At 40.4% G+C, this 15,160-nt stretch overlaps 2 protein-coding genes across 3 annotated transcripts in view; one reads left to right on the top strand and one right to left on the bottom strand.

Moving 5' to 3' along the window:
• Positions 1–15,160, bottom strand: part of hopx (HOP homeobox) — a 404,275-nt gene that overhangs the window by 323,918 nt on the left and 65,197 nt on the right. The window lies entirely within an intron of this gene.
• The window catches only part of LOC140317688 (complexin-2), a 52,794-nt gene that overhangs the window by 26,959 nt on the left and 10,675 nt on the right, over positions 1–15,160 (top strand). Inside the window, exon 2 of one of the 2 annotated variants that reach the window (XM_072395169.1) lies at positions 7,004–7,167. In XM_072395169.1, the coding sequence (XP_072251270.1) occupies positions 7,137–7,167 (31 nt within the window). In that variant the 5' untranslated portion in view covers positions 7,004–7,136. Of the gene's footprint in view, positions 1–7,000; positions 7,168–15,160 lie in introns of both variants that reach the window. The other variant, XM_072395168.1, reaches the window with a different exon arrangement.

Raw genomic sequence — 15,160 nt, 5'->3', positions numbered from 1 at the left:
TTAGGGAATTTTTAAGAAACTTTCTGAACTGAATGACCTTCACGTCTTAAAGTAATCATGCATTACCGTTTCTTTTCCCTTAACTGAGTAGATATGGATTACTTTGGTTGTTGAAAAGGCACAACTGATGGTTTTATTAAGCAGGAAGAAACGCCAGCAGTTAACTTTTAGAGATGCTTCACCGGTTTACTGGAAAACAGTCCAGGTTATGACCTCACAAGGCTGGTTCAATTGTGTCACTTCTGGCATCTTTTAGAAATCTGCAGTATGACACTTCTTTGGGTTTTTTACAAAATACATTCAAATATTTTGATCAGTAGCTTTCAGTAGCTAATATCAGTAGCTAATATTGTTTAATTTTTTTAGAAAACACAGTATGAGGATAATCTATGAAGTTCACTGGGTCTCGTATACGTGTTTGTTTCATCTCTTGATAGTTTTTTAATATTAAAGGGGAACTCCGGTATTTTTAAACCTTATTTCTGGCATGAAATACATTCATCTGCTCACTGAGAACAATTTGGTGAAAGTCGGCGTCCTTCGGAAGATATTTAGATAACTGGAGATCCATATAACGGAGTGAACGGGGCTTAGAGGATGCAGCCTCTAAATAAGGCATTATCTGTCTTTATTTCACCAATACTTTAAGAAGAATGAATGAATGAACGTGTGCTATAGCTCTGTTAGCTCATAGCTGCTGTGTTGTTGTTATTGGCGGCTATCGGGGGGGTTATAGAGGGCTTTCTACACACTCGTCTACTGGGATGATGTCATGGATGCCCGCTGCTGCAGCACAGCTCATTCCCTCCGGTAAGAACGTCCATCTTACTCAAAGTTGTCGTTCACGTGGTCAAAATCTGATAAATATCCTGCCATGTTGCACAAAACTATCAGCAGCAAACTCCGTGTGAAGTTAGCCGACTGTCACAGAGCACGGAGTGAATAAACTGTGCTGAAGCAGCCTTCCTTATTGCATATGTGTGCATGCGTTTGTCCTCTCCTTACAGATGTCTTTGTCTGACAGCAGCATCTTTCCTTTATGCCATTAGTAAATCCTTGAGCCTGTTTCTGTAACGATAAGAGAAACGCTCTCCTGCCAGACCACAAGCACTGCAGGCATCACTCAACAGATACATCAAATCCTTCATCCAGTTTGTGAGATACTTCCTGCAGGTGTCGTCATGCAGACGACCCAACAGAAAACACCAGACGTCTGAGCTGCTCTTTGAAACTAATGACAAAGGAAAACATGTTCTGAACATGTTGAATATATTTAATTAATAAACTATGCACATGTTTGTGTTAATGTCCAGCAGACAAAATGTAAAAAAAAACACCTAAATGTGTCATTTACATTTGCATTCAGTGTGAAGGAAGCAGCTTGGCCCAAAATCTGTTAAAAAAGACATGAAATGAAACAGCAAGTACTACTAACTAATAATAAACTTTATTTGTATTGCACTTAACAAAACTAGTGTTACAAAATTATTCACACGACAAAAACCCAGCAGTGACTGATTTAACAAAAAAAAAACACCAAAACACTAATTTTACAAATAAAACTCATCAATAAAAGCATGTTTATATGGTATAAAAAACAAAAATGCTGTGTTAGTCGTGTCAAAACTGGATTTTACATGTAAGTTTGACTGAAATGATGCAAAAAAGAGGCTCTGAATGCTGAACAAACGCCCAGAAAATGCAGTCGGGGTTCGACTTACTCTTGCATATATATGAAACTGTGAGTGAAAATCAACCCATTAAGACTAAATGTCAACTCACGGTGACTTAAAGCATTTCCAGGCTGTCGCTCTGCTCTAATAAAATCCTGATTTTATAACCACAGCCTCATCTGACAAAATCACAGTTAAAGTGACTTAAAGACAGCGTCTGTGCAGTGAATTCAGCTGAACTTACTTCAGTCAGAAGCAGCAGAACATCTCAGTGGTTTTCTCTCAGTCCATGCATGAGTTCTGGAACAATAGTCCAATTAAATGGCCCGGTTTAGCTGTAAATGCAGCTCGAATCATTTTTCCTCACTGACCGGGATGAGGCTTAAGTTCCTGTGTCGTCACATCGATGCTCAGCATCTCCATAAGTCGTGATGTTTACCTTCACCGTCTCACACAGTTGATTCGGCCCCGGTGTTCATGAGGAAAATGGATATTTATGGAATGACAGTAAGTTGTTGTGTCAGTATGTTGCTATGGTAACATTATGGGTGAGATTTAACTTGTTATGGGCCACAGATATCATCATGTCGCCTTAAAAAAACCCAAAAACACTGATGATATGAGGCCATCTCACGTTTTCTTACCAGGGATTGTGACACTGTTTTGAGTGGATAAATGTACCAGTTTCATGTTTTCTGGTGAGAGTGAGCTGTGAATTTAATTAGCTATTATTCAAGAACTGAACGAACACCAGTCAAACCTCAGTGAAAAGGAAATTGTGATGGAAATACAAAAATTCTGTTTGTTTCATGTCAGTTTGTTGCATTTGTATGACTTCACCGACCTCGCCAACTCGCCCTCGTGTTAAAACTTTTGTGCATTCGATCGTGGTGTGCAAACCTTTCTTTGTCTGGGATTTGGTTGCCCCAAATTAATGCTCTTAATTCAGTTTATTTTCTATGTGCCACCTCTAATTAATGTCATAATAGGGCATTTCACAGAAAAAAACTGGTTTAATTCAAGTCAAATTAGAAATACAACAATTCAATCCGATTATATCTGCATCCTTCCAGTTCATATGACAATATGATGCATCTGTATCATCAAATGAAGAGCCAATAAAAGCCTGATTAGTTTTTTACATAATAAGCTCATCATTAAATTCAGAAAATATGTTTTCAGTAAAAAGCCAAAATTCTTCTTTTTCAACCACAGACACCTTTTAAAAATGTCTTCTTCTCTTCTCTCAGATTCTGGAAATACACAGTTTAGTTTTTCCATTGCAGGGTATGGACACACACACGAGGTTAAGTGTCTAACATTTCTTCCATTGTGTATGAGCGGACATTTACATTCCTTTTAGTCAAATCTTCTGTGTGGGCGTATGTGCTCATGTTTATGGAAATGAGGCGCTTCTCTCCCTGAAGCGCTCTGTCACAGATAAAAATGGATTGTGGTCCCGCTTGGCCTCGTCTCCCCTGTTACCTCCCAGAATAAGCTGTGCGGCTCAATCTGCCATCCCATCCCATTTCATCCCAACTCTATTCAGCTCTGGCAAGTCTTGGCATAGCAAAATAACACCGGGCAGTCGGTGAGAGGCAGGAGGGATCTGCTTCAGAATAGAAATGCTGCTCTGTTTCGCCAGGGGCAACAAATGTGGAGGATTTCATCTTGGTTGACACCAGTGAGTTTAATCAAATTGATACAGAGGCAACAGTTGGTGCATACAGGGACAAAAATATCAATCAGCAATCTGATTCAGTGTAATCATATTCCAGTTCGATTACAATTATAGTATTTGTTATATTCCAGTTAAGAACAACACAATAAATCTTAAATTTGATTCAATCCCTCATCCTGAGCGTACATGGAGCTGCAGGCGATTGAGGAGATAAAAAAAACTCCAGCAGAGCCAGACTCAGGAGGACGGCCATCTGTATGGATCAATTATGGGGGTAAGAGGAGAGAACTGTGGCATCTATTACACCCAAACACCAGGCCAGAGCTCCCTGCATGAAATAAATGCATAAACAGGCCATACATGGAGAGAAAAGAGTTGTTTCAGGGTCACCTGAGCCATCCCTGACTATAAGCTTTATCAGAAAGGAAAGTTTCAGCCTGATCTTAAAGGTAGAGAGGGTGTCTGCTTCCTGAACCCAAACTGGTTCCACAGAGAGGGGCCTGATAACTGAAGGCTCTGCCTCCTATTCTGCTTTTAGGGGCCTGATAACTGAAGGCTCTGCCTCCCATTCTGCTTTTAGGGGCCTGATAACTGAAGGCTCTGCCTCCCATTCTGCTTTTAGGGGCCTGATAACTGAAGGCTCTGCCTCCCATTCTGCTTTTAGGGGCCTGATAACTGAAGGCTCTGCCTCCCATTCTGCTTTTAGAAACTCTGGGAACCACAAGGAAACCTGCAGTCTGGGCCTATAGCAGCAGAACTATGAGTTGTTTCAGGGTCACCTGAGCCATCCCTGACTATAAGCTTTATCAGAAAGGAAAGTTTCAGCCTGATCTTAAAGGTAGAGAGGGTGTCTGCTTCCTGAAGCCAAACTGGCAGCTGGTTCCACAGAGAGGGGCCTGATAACTGAAGGCTCTGCCTCCCATTCTGCTTTTAGGGGCCTGATAACTGAAGGCTCTGCCTCCCATTCTGCTTTTAGGGGCCTGATAACTGAAGGCTCTGCCTCCCATTCTGCTTTTAGAAACTCCGGGAACCACAAGGAAACCTGCAGCCTGAGAGCAAAGTGCTCTGTTGGGGAAACATCCAACTATGAGATCTTTAAGATGTGATGGAGCTCGGTCATTAAGAGCTTTATATGTGAGGAGAAGAATCTTAAATTCTATTCTATTTAACAGCGGTCCAATGAAGAGAAGCTAAAATCAGAGAATTATGATCTCTCTGCCTTAGTATCATTGTGCAGTTTTTATACACCAAAAATACGTAGTGTCAGGAAAATAGAAATAGTTAAATGACTATAGAACTTGATATTTGATCTCCTTTAAATTGAATCTTCACTGTTTCCGTTGCTTTTGGTAATCTATGACGTTCCTCCGATCAATTCATAATCAATATCATCCTTTTTTTCAAAGTATTTAAGGAATCTGGTGTTGTGATCATATCTTTGTTTCTATTTTTTACGTAATATTTTGTACTTTTGTCATATTTTGCTTAGATTTACTTCCACTCTTCTCTAACACACCTGTGTTCAGTTATTGATTACACTCGCCTGTTTTCATCATTGTTTCTTTTCCTTGCTGCTGTCGCCACCTCGATCTCTGGATCATCTGCCAGCTTCAGTGATCCCTCTTCAGTCTGCATTTGGGTCCACTTTGCCCACTTTCGTGTGACATCTGGAGTTTATCGGGCACTTTTAGTACCATAGAAACTTGGTATCTAACAGCTTATTTAAACCAGACAGTTTATGGGGACCAGGAAGCTCTTAAAAGATAGCATAACTGCACCGGCTTTTTCTCTGGCAGTATTTGCTCCACACATTTTAGCCAGCAGGTGTTCATTGAGTCAACATCACGCTGCAATTCCTTTATTGCATGTAAAACTTTGGGCTCTACTGTGTGTTTTGCTTTGCTTTATAGGAGCTAGTGCTAATAATTGTCGTTTATCTTACTTTTTACCAATGCTAAGGGTATTTTGGCGATGGGGGTTCTCTGAAACACACGCTGTCTGGACCAATAACTGTTCAGTTCTGCAGTTCTGACCATCACAGATGGTTGATGTTAGGAAAGCTGCCACTCCTAAAGTCAGAGAGAAAAAAGAGCCTTCAGAGGCATTTCTATGAGCTACAAGTGGCTGCAGCACAATTAATGTGTCATTCAGTATCACTTCAGCATCTTTCTATGTACTGGTTCTTAAAATCCCAGAATAATTTAAAATATCTACAATGATAACAAAGAATAAATACAGTCCAAATAAGCTTGATTGTCAGACTTATGGAAAATTCTGAGCTTTTAGAGCAGATTAGATCAAATTTAAATATTCCCAGTGTGTCTGAATTCTCTCTTTCTTTGAAAAGCAGTGGGTTTTTATGTTTTTTACTAACAGAAATGCTGCTCTGGAAGTTCTTTTGATGATCGCACACACCACATGAACAGTGGATCAGAAATTCATGCAGCTAAATAATGTATGAAATATATATCACAGCAAAAGGCCTCAGTATTGATCCACACTCTCAGAATAGATACAGAAGATGTCTTCATGTGTCATTTCATTGCATTTTGTCAAGTTCTCAAATACTCAGTGTTTGTCTTTTTATAGATTAATTGGAGATGTAATTGTACTTCTTGCTCAGTAAGAAAGATGGATTAATGTTTAAAATCATAAATATTCAATGTGAAGTCCTGATCAAGCCCTCATTTCTTTATATTTTCCCTCCAAGACTTTCTTCTAATCTTTTAAAGTGATCTTAAACAATAGTTCTTCAGCTTTCTGAAGGTCTTTCAAAGTTTTTCTTTGAACATTTCCTGCTTTTTCACTCATTTTCAGTCCTGTTCCTGAACTTATTTTCAGAGCAAAGTGTTTTTTCTTTCTTCTTTAAGCCACTTAACTCTGATCTAGGAATCATTCAGGCAGAAAAAAGGCTCCTAACTCAAGGGATGAACCAGTGTTGTGTCGACACATAACAGACAACTTAGCAAAGAAGCCATTTTAAACTGGATCTTTAGCCACTTTGTTACCAGCAGCCTGTCACAAAGACACATCATTTGTTCCCATTTCTTTAGCTGCATCCATGACAGACAAAACATGACAGACAAAAACAGCAAAGATAACACAGTTTGACAGACAGAAAATAGGATTTCTGCAGCAACAAGGTGATTCCCAAAGAGCTATTAGCTGAAAACTTGGCATATCTCAGCATGGTGTGCAGTGTGTCCTTAAAACATTTGAGGAAACTGGACAAGTGGAGGACAAAAGAAGAAGTGTCAGGCCTAAAAAACTATCTACAGCAGATGAACAGGATCTGAAAGTGATGTCCTTAAGAAAGAGGAAAAAATCCAGCTGTGACCTGACAGGACCTGAGAGATGCATCTGGACCTTCAGCTGATCCATCTACTGTTGGCCCAAGCCTCATCAGAAATGGTCTCCATGGAAGGGTGGCTGTCAAGAAGCCATTCTTAAGGAAGGGAAACAGGGAGAAAAGGCTGAGCTATGCCAAATGACACAAGAAGTGGACTGAAAATCAGTGTGGAAATAATTTGCTGCAACTATTTGTGTTTTCCTGGCAATATATAAATAAATGAGGGGCAGCTCAAGACGAGTGCTTGGAAACGAAAGTCCTGTTACATAACACTCAGTCTTTGTTATTTCTGTCCAGCAGAGAGAAGCTGAAGCAGCAGAACAGCAGAAGAAGAAGAAAGTGAGAAGGATCGCGGCACCTCGACATCTTTGGTGGCTACATGCTCAGTGATCTTTGACTTGAAGAAGCACATCTGTATTAAACCGCAGGAGCCATGGATTTTGTAATGAAGCAAGCTTTAGGCGGTAAGTCCTCGATTTCACCTCTAAGGGCTCTTCCTCTTTGAATTTATTTGAGTTGTAGATATTTTCTGTTTTTATGTGTTTGACTCTCTTCTCTATAAACACTGGGATGTCCTATGAACATATATGGACTATGTAACATGCATGAAGTGCACAGTAAGAGTATCCCTTGTTCATGTTTGCCCATTTTGGCTGAATGTTGACATCTACATGAATGATGACACTTAAATGAGGCAGACCAACAACAACCCTTGTCACCATTAAAGCTAAAAATTGGCCTTCCACAAACATAGAGGCTGTCCAGTGCGCTGACACTAATCTGTTTGCTCCCGTCCACTTCACTACTCAACTGGACGTAATCTGGAGAACTGAAGGCTCGTTTCTTGCACTTCAAGCCACGTCTTTGGCTCTGTTCTTATTAAACTGTAGCAGACACAGTTTAATTTGTGTTTTTGCGCTGACAAAATATGAAATTCTCCATTGTGAAGTCCTAGATTGATCATAGCCTGGAACCTCAACTGGACTTTTTGTGGTTTTCAAAGACCTCTCATCTGAAAGGCTTCTTCTGTTATGTGTAGATAAGTTCCAGGCTTATAAACATCCACTCTTTAGGAGTCGTAGAGGTGTTACATGTGTGTCACAGAGCTGCCTGATGGGTCAATAAGGTCATCGCCACCTGTGCACCGATTGCCTGCCTATCATAAATATTCTGATTAAAGGATTTAAGGTGGAAGTGGCTGTGAAATGATCTTATCCCAAGCCTACAACGACCTCTAAACCTGATGATAACTGAGGGTCTCCACAAACTTCTTTCATGTGTTTCTGCTGTTTCAGTCCAGTAAGACCTGATGCACCCTCTGGATAGGGCCACAAATTGATCGTCATGACCCCCTTATATAAAACAATAACTATCTGGATATCTAAAGTTCTGTTTAGACAGCTACAGTTCCTCATCTGGCTTCTCATTCCCACCTTGTGGCCTCCATATTGATCCAGGTTGGACTCATTCACCAAGAGAAATATAAAAAAGGGCTGTGAAAATGCTCCTGTAAGCGAGGGGCCTCCGGGGCCAGGAAGTCATGCCTCTTTAAATCAGCCCTCTCTTCTAATTTCATCAGCTCAGTGACCAGCAGCCAGAATGAAATGCAATTTCTTCCTTTACAGCTCAGCCTGCCCTTCGTCCTCCTCCTCTCCCAGCACTCATTAATATCACTCCCTCTGTGCTCATGTTGCTTTCATCTTATTAGTTCTTCTTCATCCCTCTGCTGTCTTAACATAACTGTCTTTTCTCTTTAATCTCTGATTACGAGACGCTGGCTTGATGTATATGTAAAAGCACACAATGATACGCAGCTTAGCCGACTTGGTTTAGTATGTGTGGCTGACCAAAGGGGAGCAGCAGCAGCTTAATAAGGACGTCTTTGTTTTGCCAATAAAGTTCAACCAATATCTAAAACAAGATGCATTCAGGGTTATTGATTTTTCTGTTAAAGACGACAAAGCTTCAGCCGTCACTTGAGTCTGGTACGTAGCTGCCAACTTGCTTTTGTTTGGATCAACAGCAGCCTTGGACAGAGCGACAGTTCGTTTGCATCATGTTGATCTCAATTTTCTTTTCTGAGATTATGAACAATGTTTCGAGAACAGTTATTCTGGAATATGGGCTTATCCACACGGATAAATTCAACAAAGTCCTCATCTGAGGCTTTGGCTTAAGAGTATCAGCTGTAAGACTGCTGTATTAAAGGAGAACTCCGGTATTTTTAAACCTAGACCCTATTTCTGGCATGAAATACGTTCATCTACTCACCGAGAACAGTTTGGTGAAAGTCGGCGTCCTTCGGAAGATATTTAGATAACTGGAGATCCATATAACGGAGTGAACGGGGCTTAGATGATGCAGCCTCTAAATAAGGCATTATCTGTCTTTATTTCACCAATACTTTAAGAAGAATGAATGAATGAACGTGTGCTATAGCTCTGTTAGCTCATAGCTGCTGTTATGTGGCTACTTGCAGCTATAGGAGAGCTAACGGAGGGATTTCTACACAGGCACTCTACTGGGACCACTTCATCCACACGCCCCCCTGCAGCACAGCTTATTCACTCCGTGCTCTGTGACAGTCGGCTAACTTCACACAGAGTTTGCTGCTGATAGTTTTGTGCAACATGGCAGGATATTTATCAGATATAGACAATGTGGACGATGACTTTGAGTAAGATGGACGTTCTTACCGGAGTAAATAAACTGTGCTGCAGGGGGGCGTGTGGATGAAGCCCAGTAATTCCCCAGCTTCAGCAGTTAGTATGCTGCTGTGATCTTGAATTTAAGGTACTGAACCTAAGTCTCCCTAATATGAAAGTCACTTTGGATAAATGTGTATTCTAAAGTGAATTATTTTAAAGTACATTTGACATGTAAACATACCAAATTTCAGCACTTTAGCATGAAAATTCCCATTTTGTATTTCAACAGTTGCCTGTAAGATTTAGTCTCGATCAGCTGGAAAGTTTGTTGGAAACAAGTTGTTTTTATTTGGAGATGAACCTCTTTTAGGTTCATGGAACAATGTACGATATGAGCAGCCGTGTTGACCTATCACTGCTCCACATACAGTGTGGCTGTGTACTCGTCTCTGACTGGACATTTATTTTCTCCTGTTATAACGAGGGAAAAAGAAATAATGTTGTATCGTTGGTGTTTGAGTTTAATTCATAATGCAGCTGATCAACCTTCACTGGAGGTCTTATTTGTCTTCATTGTGTCTGACTGGAACTCTAAATGTGTGGAATACATCAGTTTTTGAGCAGTTCAGGCTGAATTTAAACCTGAATGAATATAAAACGAGTAACTTCTGTCACCAACTTTGAGATCTGCTCTACGATTATTGTTCATTTACCGTAAAATATCTTACAGTTGTGTTTTACCTTTGACCATCTATCTCAATTAACTCATCCAGTTATGTGTCCACCTCTTCATCCATTAGGTTCTTCACATGATTAACCACAACAGTTGTATCCTGCAGACAATCCAAACAACTTTCCATTCCACTGTTCCTCTTTTCTGTTCGTTGTATCCCTTTCATCTGGACTTTTTCTTTCCCTCTTTCCTCCTGTGATTAGTCAAAACTGTGGCTGTGAACTCCCCTCCTTCACTCGCTTTCTATCCCTCCATTCTCCCCTCCTCCCTTCACCCAGCAGAGCACAGCCCGTCCTTCACTCTGAATTTTAATAGGTAATTAAATGAGCTCTGTCAACCCTGCACTCCAACAACCCTTCCATCCACTCATCCATCCTTCCATCAATCCCAAGTTAAAGGTCGTAATTTACCTCCCGTGGCGGTGCTGTCAGCTGTCAGATGACCTTTTCTCCTTGAACAAATGGCACTTTCTTCTCTGACACCGCTGGGCAGTAATGAATATATGCAAGCAGGTAAAACCACTGCCGACCAGTGGTTGGTCACATCTGGAACATCTTTGGAGCAGCAAGAAGTCGCATAGTGTTCACGTGGCTCACTTTATTTAGTTTACTGACTTATTTACATTGCTTCATACTTTTATTTCTGTGTTTATTACTGTTGCTCGGTGAAGCTAAAGCAGAGTTTATCACCTGGGTGAACCAGGTGGGAGAAAATGCTCCCGTGCTCACCTCTATTAACCTCCTGCGACGGCTGGAGGGAAGTCAAGCGCAGCCGTTTTACGTCACAAAAGTCAGAAACTCTTTCAGCTTTTAAAATGATGGTGTGTGTCTGCAGAGCTTCAAACTTGAATAGTAAGAGTTCATTTCTTTGTGAATCTTTGTGTAGAAGTAGGAAGTAGTGCATGTGTAACTTTTGTGACATTTTTGGATATTTGCTCAAGAGAGAAATCTTATTTCATGCAAAATAGCGGCAGTGCCTCAGATACTGTTTTGCAGAAACACACCAACACGCGTTCAGCTTATGGAAAACTGGAGTCCATGAAGAGCTTCCACAGTTTAAGTTTAATTTCCATGATTCAGCTCCACTGTGAGTAAAACTGTTGGTTTGATTTAGCATTTATGTGTGCAGTGAAACAACAAAACTTTACATTTCAATCTGTACAATTTAGAGCTTAAAGATTTTGATCATGTGACTATTAGAAATTGTCACAGTTTATGTTTTGATAGTCTTGTTTTCAGTTTCTTATGTTTTCTTTCTCATGTTTTCCCAGCATTTAGTCTCCTGGTTTCCTTTCGTTCATTGCAGAATCCTCATTAACCCTTCATGCCTCAGTCACTAAAGTTAAGTCTGGTTTCCTGCCTCATGGCCATAGTCCTGTTCATAGTTATTTATTCATAGTCTGGTCTCGTTAATTCACAGTTGAAGTATTTCTGAATCCGACTCTTATGTTTTTGCCTTGCTCCCTGTTTTGTGTTTGTTTTTTTTGGAATAAACCTTTTGAATCTTGAAAAAACTGCATCTGGGTCCTACCTTCGTCCACGGATCCCTGACAGAAATGTGTTATTAATACGCATGATCTGATGGAATCCCTGCAGCTGTCCATCAGTTTCGTTTACTCCATCACTGTCCTGCTTTTTCTGCCTTTGTCAGGATATCAAACCTGCGCCGTTGTCGCCTTTTCTCATAAAGACTCTCAGATAAAAGATAATGTTGAGTTAATCTCTGAAGAATCAGCGTGACCCGATGGTGACCAGGTGGGTGTAGCTTCCTGTTTAATTTCCTGTGCAGCTGAGCAGGCGAGGACACAACGGTTGATTAGCCGATCGGTGACGGCACACTGAGATCCAGACAGTTTGTGTTCCCCAGTTGGAGTTTAGCACTTTCTGAGTAAAACTGGCATCCGAGCAGATAAGTAAGCGTGCCATTCTGCATGGTGCCCAAACTTCTGATCGATGCTGCACGTTTTTAGCCATTCCAGACTCTCATGTGACTTATGAGGGTGTATTTTGGCAATGGAGGTGATACGTTATTTAAATTAGCTCATTTTTCAAACCCCTCCACCCAGCAGCACTGCCATCCATCTGTCTGGCTGGAGGAGGAGTCCATGTGCACGGCTCACATCCCTGATTACAACTCCCCCTTCTAACTTTCTCTACAATTCTTCAGCTCAGGCTTTTCTCGGTTCTGTCTCCGTCTTTGCACCTGTTTCTCCTGAATATGCAGTTCAGTCTCTAAATATTTAACAGTTACTGGGCCAAGACACAGAATAGTTTTACAACACAGAAGGTAAAATTGTGAGATGTCTGTGTTTTTTAGCTGATCACGTTTGTAACCTTAGAAAACTGAGTTTATTAACTAGCTGGGAGTCAAATATTGCCATTTTATCAGATACCGTCACATCTCTGGGATGCGCACAAGGTTGACCAACAATAGAAATATTAAACTCAGTGAATTCAGGAAATGTTATTCTGATCTGCAAAAATCAAATACTAATGTTCTCATACAGGTGGCTGGAAGGACAGCGGAGGAAAGGACTCAGAAACAGCATGAACATGTGGTCCTGAGCATCATAATCTGGAACAACATCAGCTGGAAAGAGCAGGCCAAATTTATTTAGCCATTTTGTACTGTGGACAGTCTTAAATTGGTCTTCATCAGTGGGGGATAAATCAGCTTTTATCTGAGTGAATTTAAAGATATCTCTAACTCTGAGCTGCTGAGTCTCGATCTTGATTTCCTTTCTGTTGCAAAGTCAGAAAAATATTTACAAAAATAATCTGAAAGAACATTTTTCAAACTTGAATAATGTAGAGGAAAGTGTTGGTGCTAATAGTTTTCCACAATTCAGCTGGAGAAACTATGAATTATCTTCTAAAATCTGCCGATACTGAAAGGTTAAACATGAATCAACATTAAATGTTAAAAAGAAAAGAAAATGTGACGCACAAACTGCTGTTCATAATAACATAATTTAATACTTTTACAATAAACGGCTGTGGACAACAGAGGCATCATTTCTTCTACCTGTCAGAAAAAGTCTTCACTCATCAGAAAGAAAATCACACATCAGTTGTTGTGTCTTTACTTATGTTTCTCTTGTGTCCTTAAACCCTTTTTATCACCTTTTTACTTCTCTTTCTGCTCACTTGATTGCAGAAATTTCAGATCCCAGTTTGAACTTTCAGAGAAATATGAGATGAGATCCTCGAGTTGAAGAGACGTTTCCTTCACTTCTGAGACTCGGCTTGAGATTCTACCACTTATTTAATCTTTTCTTAACCCTGCAGGTTTGCTGAGCATGCTCACTAACATGATCCAACAGCAAATATCCATCCTCCTCCCCCTCTCGAAAATATACGAAATATCTATACAAATATATCCGAAAATGTATCAGGAAGATAGGATTTCGTGGGCTCCATCAGCCAGTGTCTGCCAGGTAAAGTAGAGCCATGGTGTAACCATCTCTGATGTGCATCTTCACCTCTCTTTATGCAGAGCTTTTGCGCTTTAAAACCCTCGTTGCCCAAAGACATGAGACAGAGAAACATCGTATGAAGTAACAAGTGACTTAATGCAGAAAGTGAAGACTGGGGCCGTTTGAGCACTTAGCCTTGAATCGTCCACCTTTGTCTGCCGAGTTGAAATCTGTAAAATGGCTCTAATGGACTTATGAAGGTGGAGATGGACAGGAAAAGCTCTTTTATAGAAATTCTACCACAAAATTTAAAAAAAATTCCAAAAGGGAGTAAAGGCATGGATTGTGGAAGCAAAAAAGAGAGGGAGAGTTTTAATGCCACAGAGGAAAAGGATAAATAGCAATAGAGGAAGTGTTTTGTAGAGCAGCAGAGGACAAACAGAAGGACAGAGGAGAAGAATAGATTGATGAAACACATGAAGGTTAAAGGCTCTAAATGGTCAAAGGACAATGCTCGGACTCTCCGGAGAGCTGAGTTATTATAATGACCCCATTCTGCTTTGTCAAGATCACTTTGGTCCTTTGTTTGTTCAGTAGTTTTCAAAGAGCTCACAGTAAATGCAGCTGTTTGTGGATCAAATGGATTTCCAAGTATTTAGGAGCCCAGAAAACAAAGACGTTAAGTATTTTAATAGTCCTGAATTCAAGCACCACAACAATGTCAAAATTAGAATTGAGATATACTTCCCATGGTCGGAATGACGGTATGTTGTTGTTTTTTTTTAACATACCGCCTTTCCGACAGTTCCTTTTAACAGCCTATTTTTTTACCCAAAACATTTTGCACCAATGATATGCCGGCGCAAATACGCCCTAAAGTTTGACAACAGAATGCAGTAAAAACGTTTATTCGTGTTATTCACGTGATTTATGAGTACTCGCTCCAATGTTGGGAAACACACACAGCCTGTTGATGTCTTAAGGACCTAACTGGTCACACCGGGGAGTAAATGTCATGTAGAGATTGTTTTTACATGTAAGGGGAGCTGAACATATGGCTTTCATCCACAAACCAACGTGGGAGAGTGTGCCAGACGCACAGAGGCATGCGTAATACACCGATTTTGACCACTTCATGCTGTTTATTTGCTTTTTTTTAACTTAACTTTCGTTTCTTTTGGATTTTTGTGCGTATTATGTAGCCGTTTTGGTACATGTTTGTAAGCCTTTTTTTACTGGCTTAAATTTTCGGAAGTGGCATCGGAGTGTGTGATTGAAAACCACTGCGGTCTGCTTCTCCTCCTGCAGTTGCCGAGACTTTGTGTTTTTAATTACGCTTATCTGTAAACGTGTTAAAACACCTATGTACTCACCTGTTGAGTAACGTACATTTCCTCATACAGAAAGCCTTGTTGGAATAGTGGGATGTCGGAATGGGTGGAAAACCAGGACCAGGCTCCAGCCAAATTTGTGAAATAGGTGGAAGGTTTTGTGCACATAACATGTAATTTCAACCAAAAGACTCCTGCTTAGTTGGTGGTACATTGTTTTTACTTTAGCTTTGCATCTGTAGAGAGGCTTTGCACCTTTGTAACTGTTTCTTGTATCTGTGACACATCTCCTGAGTGACAAAATGTTCAACATGGCTGCAACCACTTGGT

The sequence above is a fragment of the Leuresthes tenuis genome, unplaced genomic scaffold (genome assembly GCF_036924035.1).
Source record: "Leuresthes tenuis unplaced genomic scaffold, fLeuTen1.0.hap1 SCAF_11, whole genome shotgun sequence".
Lineage (NCBI taxonomy): Eukaryota > Metazoa > Chordata > Actinopteri > Atheriniformes > Atherinopsidae > Leuresthes > Leuresthes tenuis.
The sequence above is the reverse complement of the archived record's forward strand: the minus strand, read 5'-3'. Positions and strand labels throughout refer to the sequence as shown.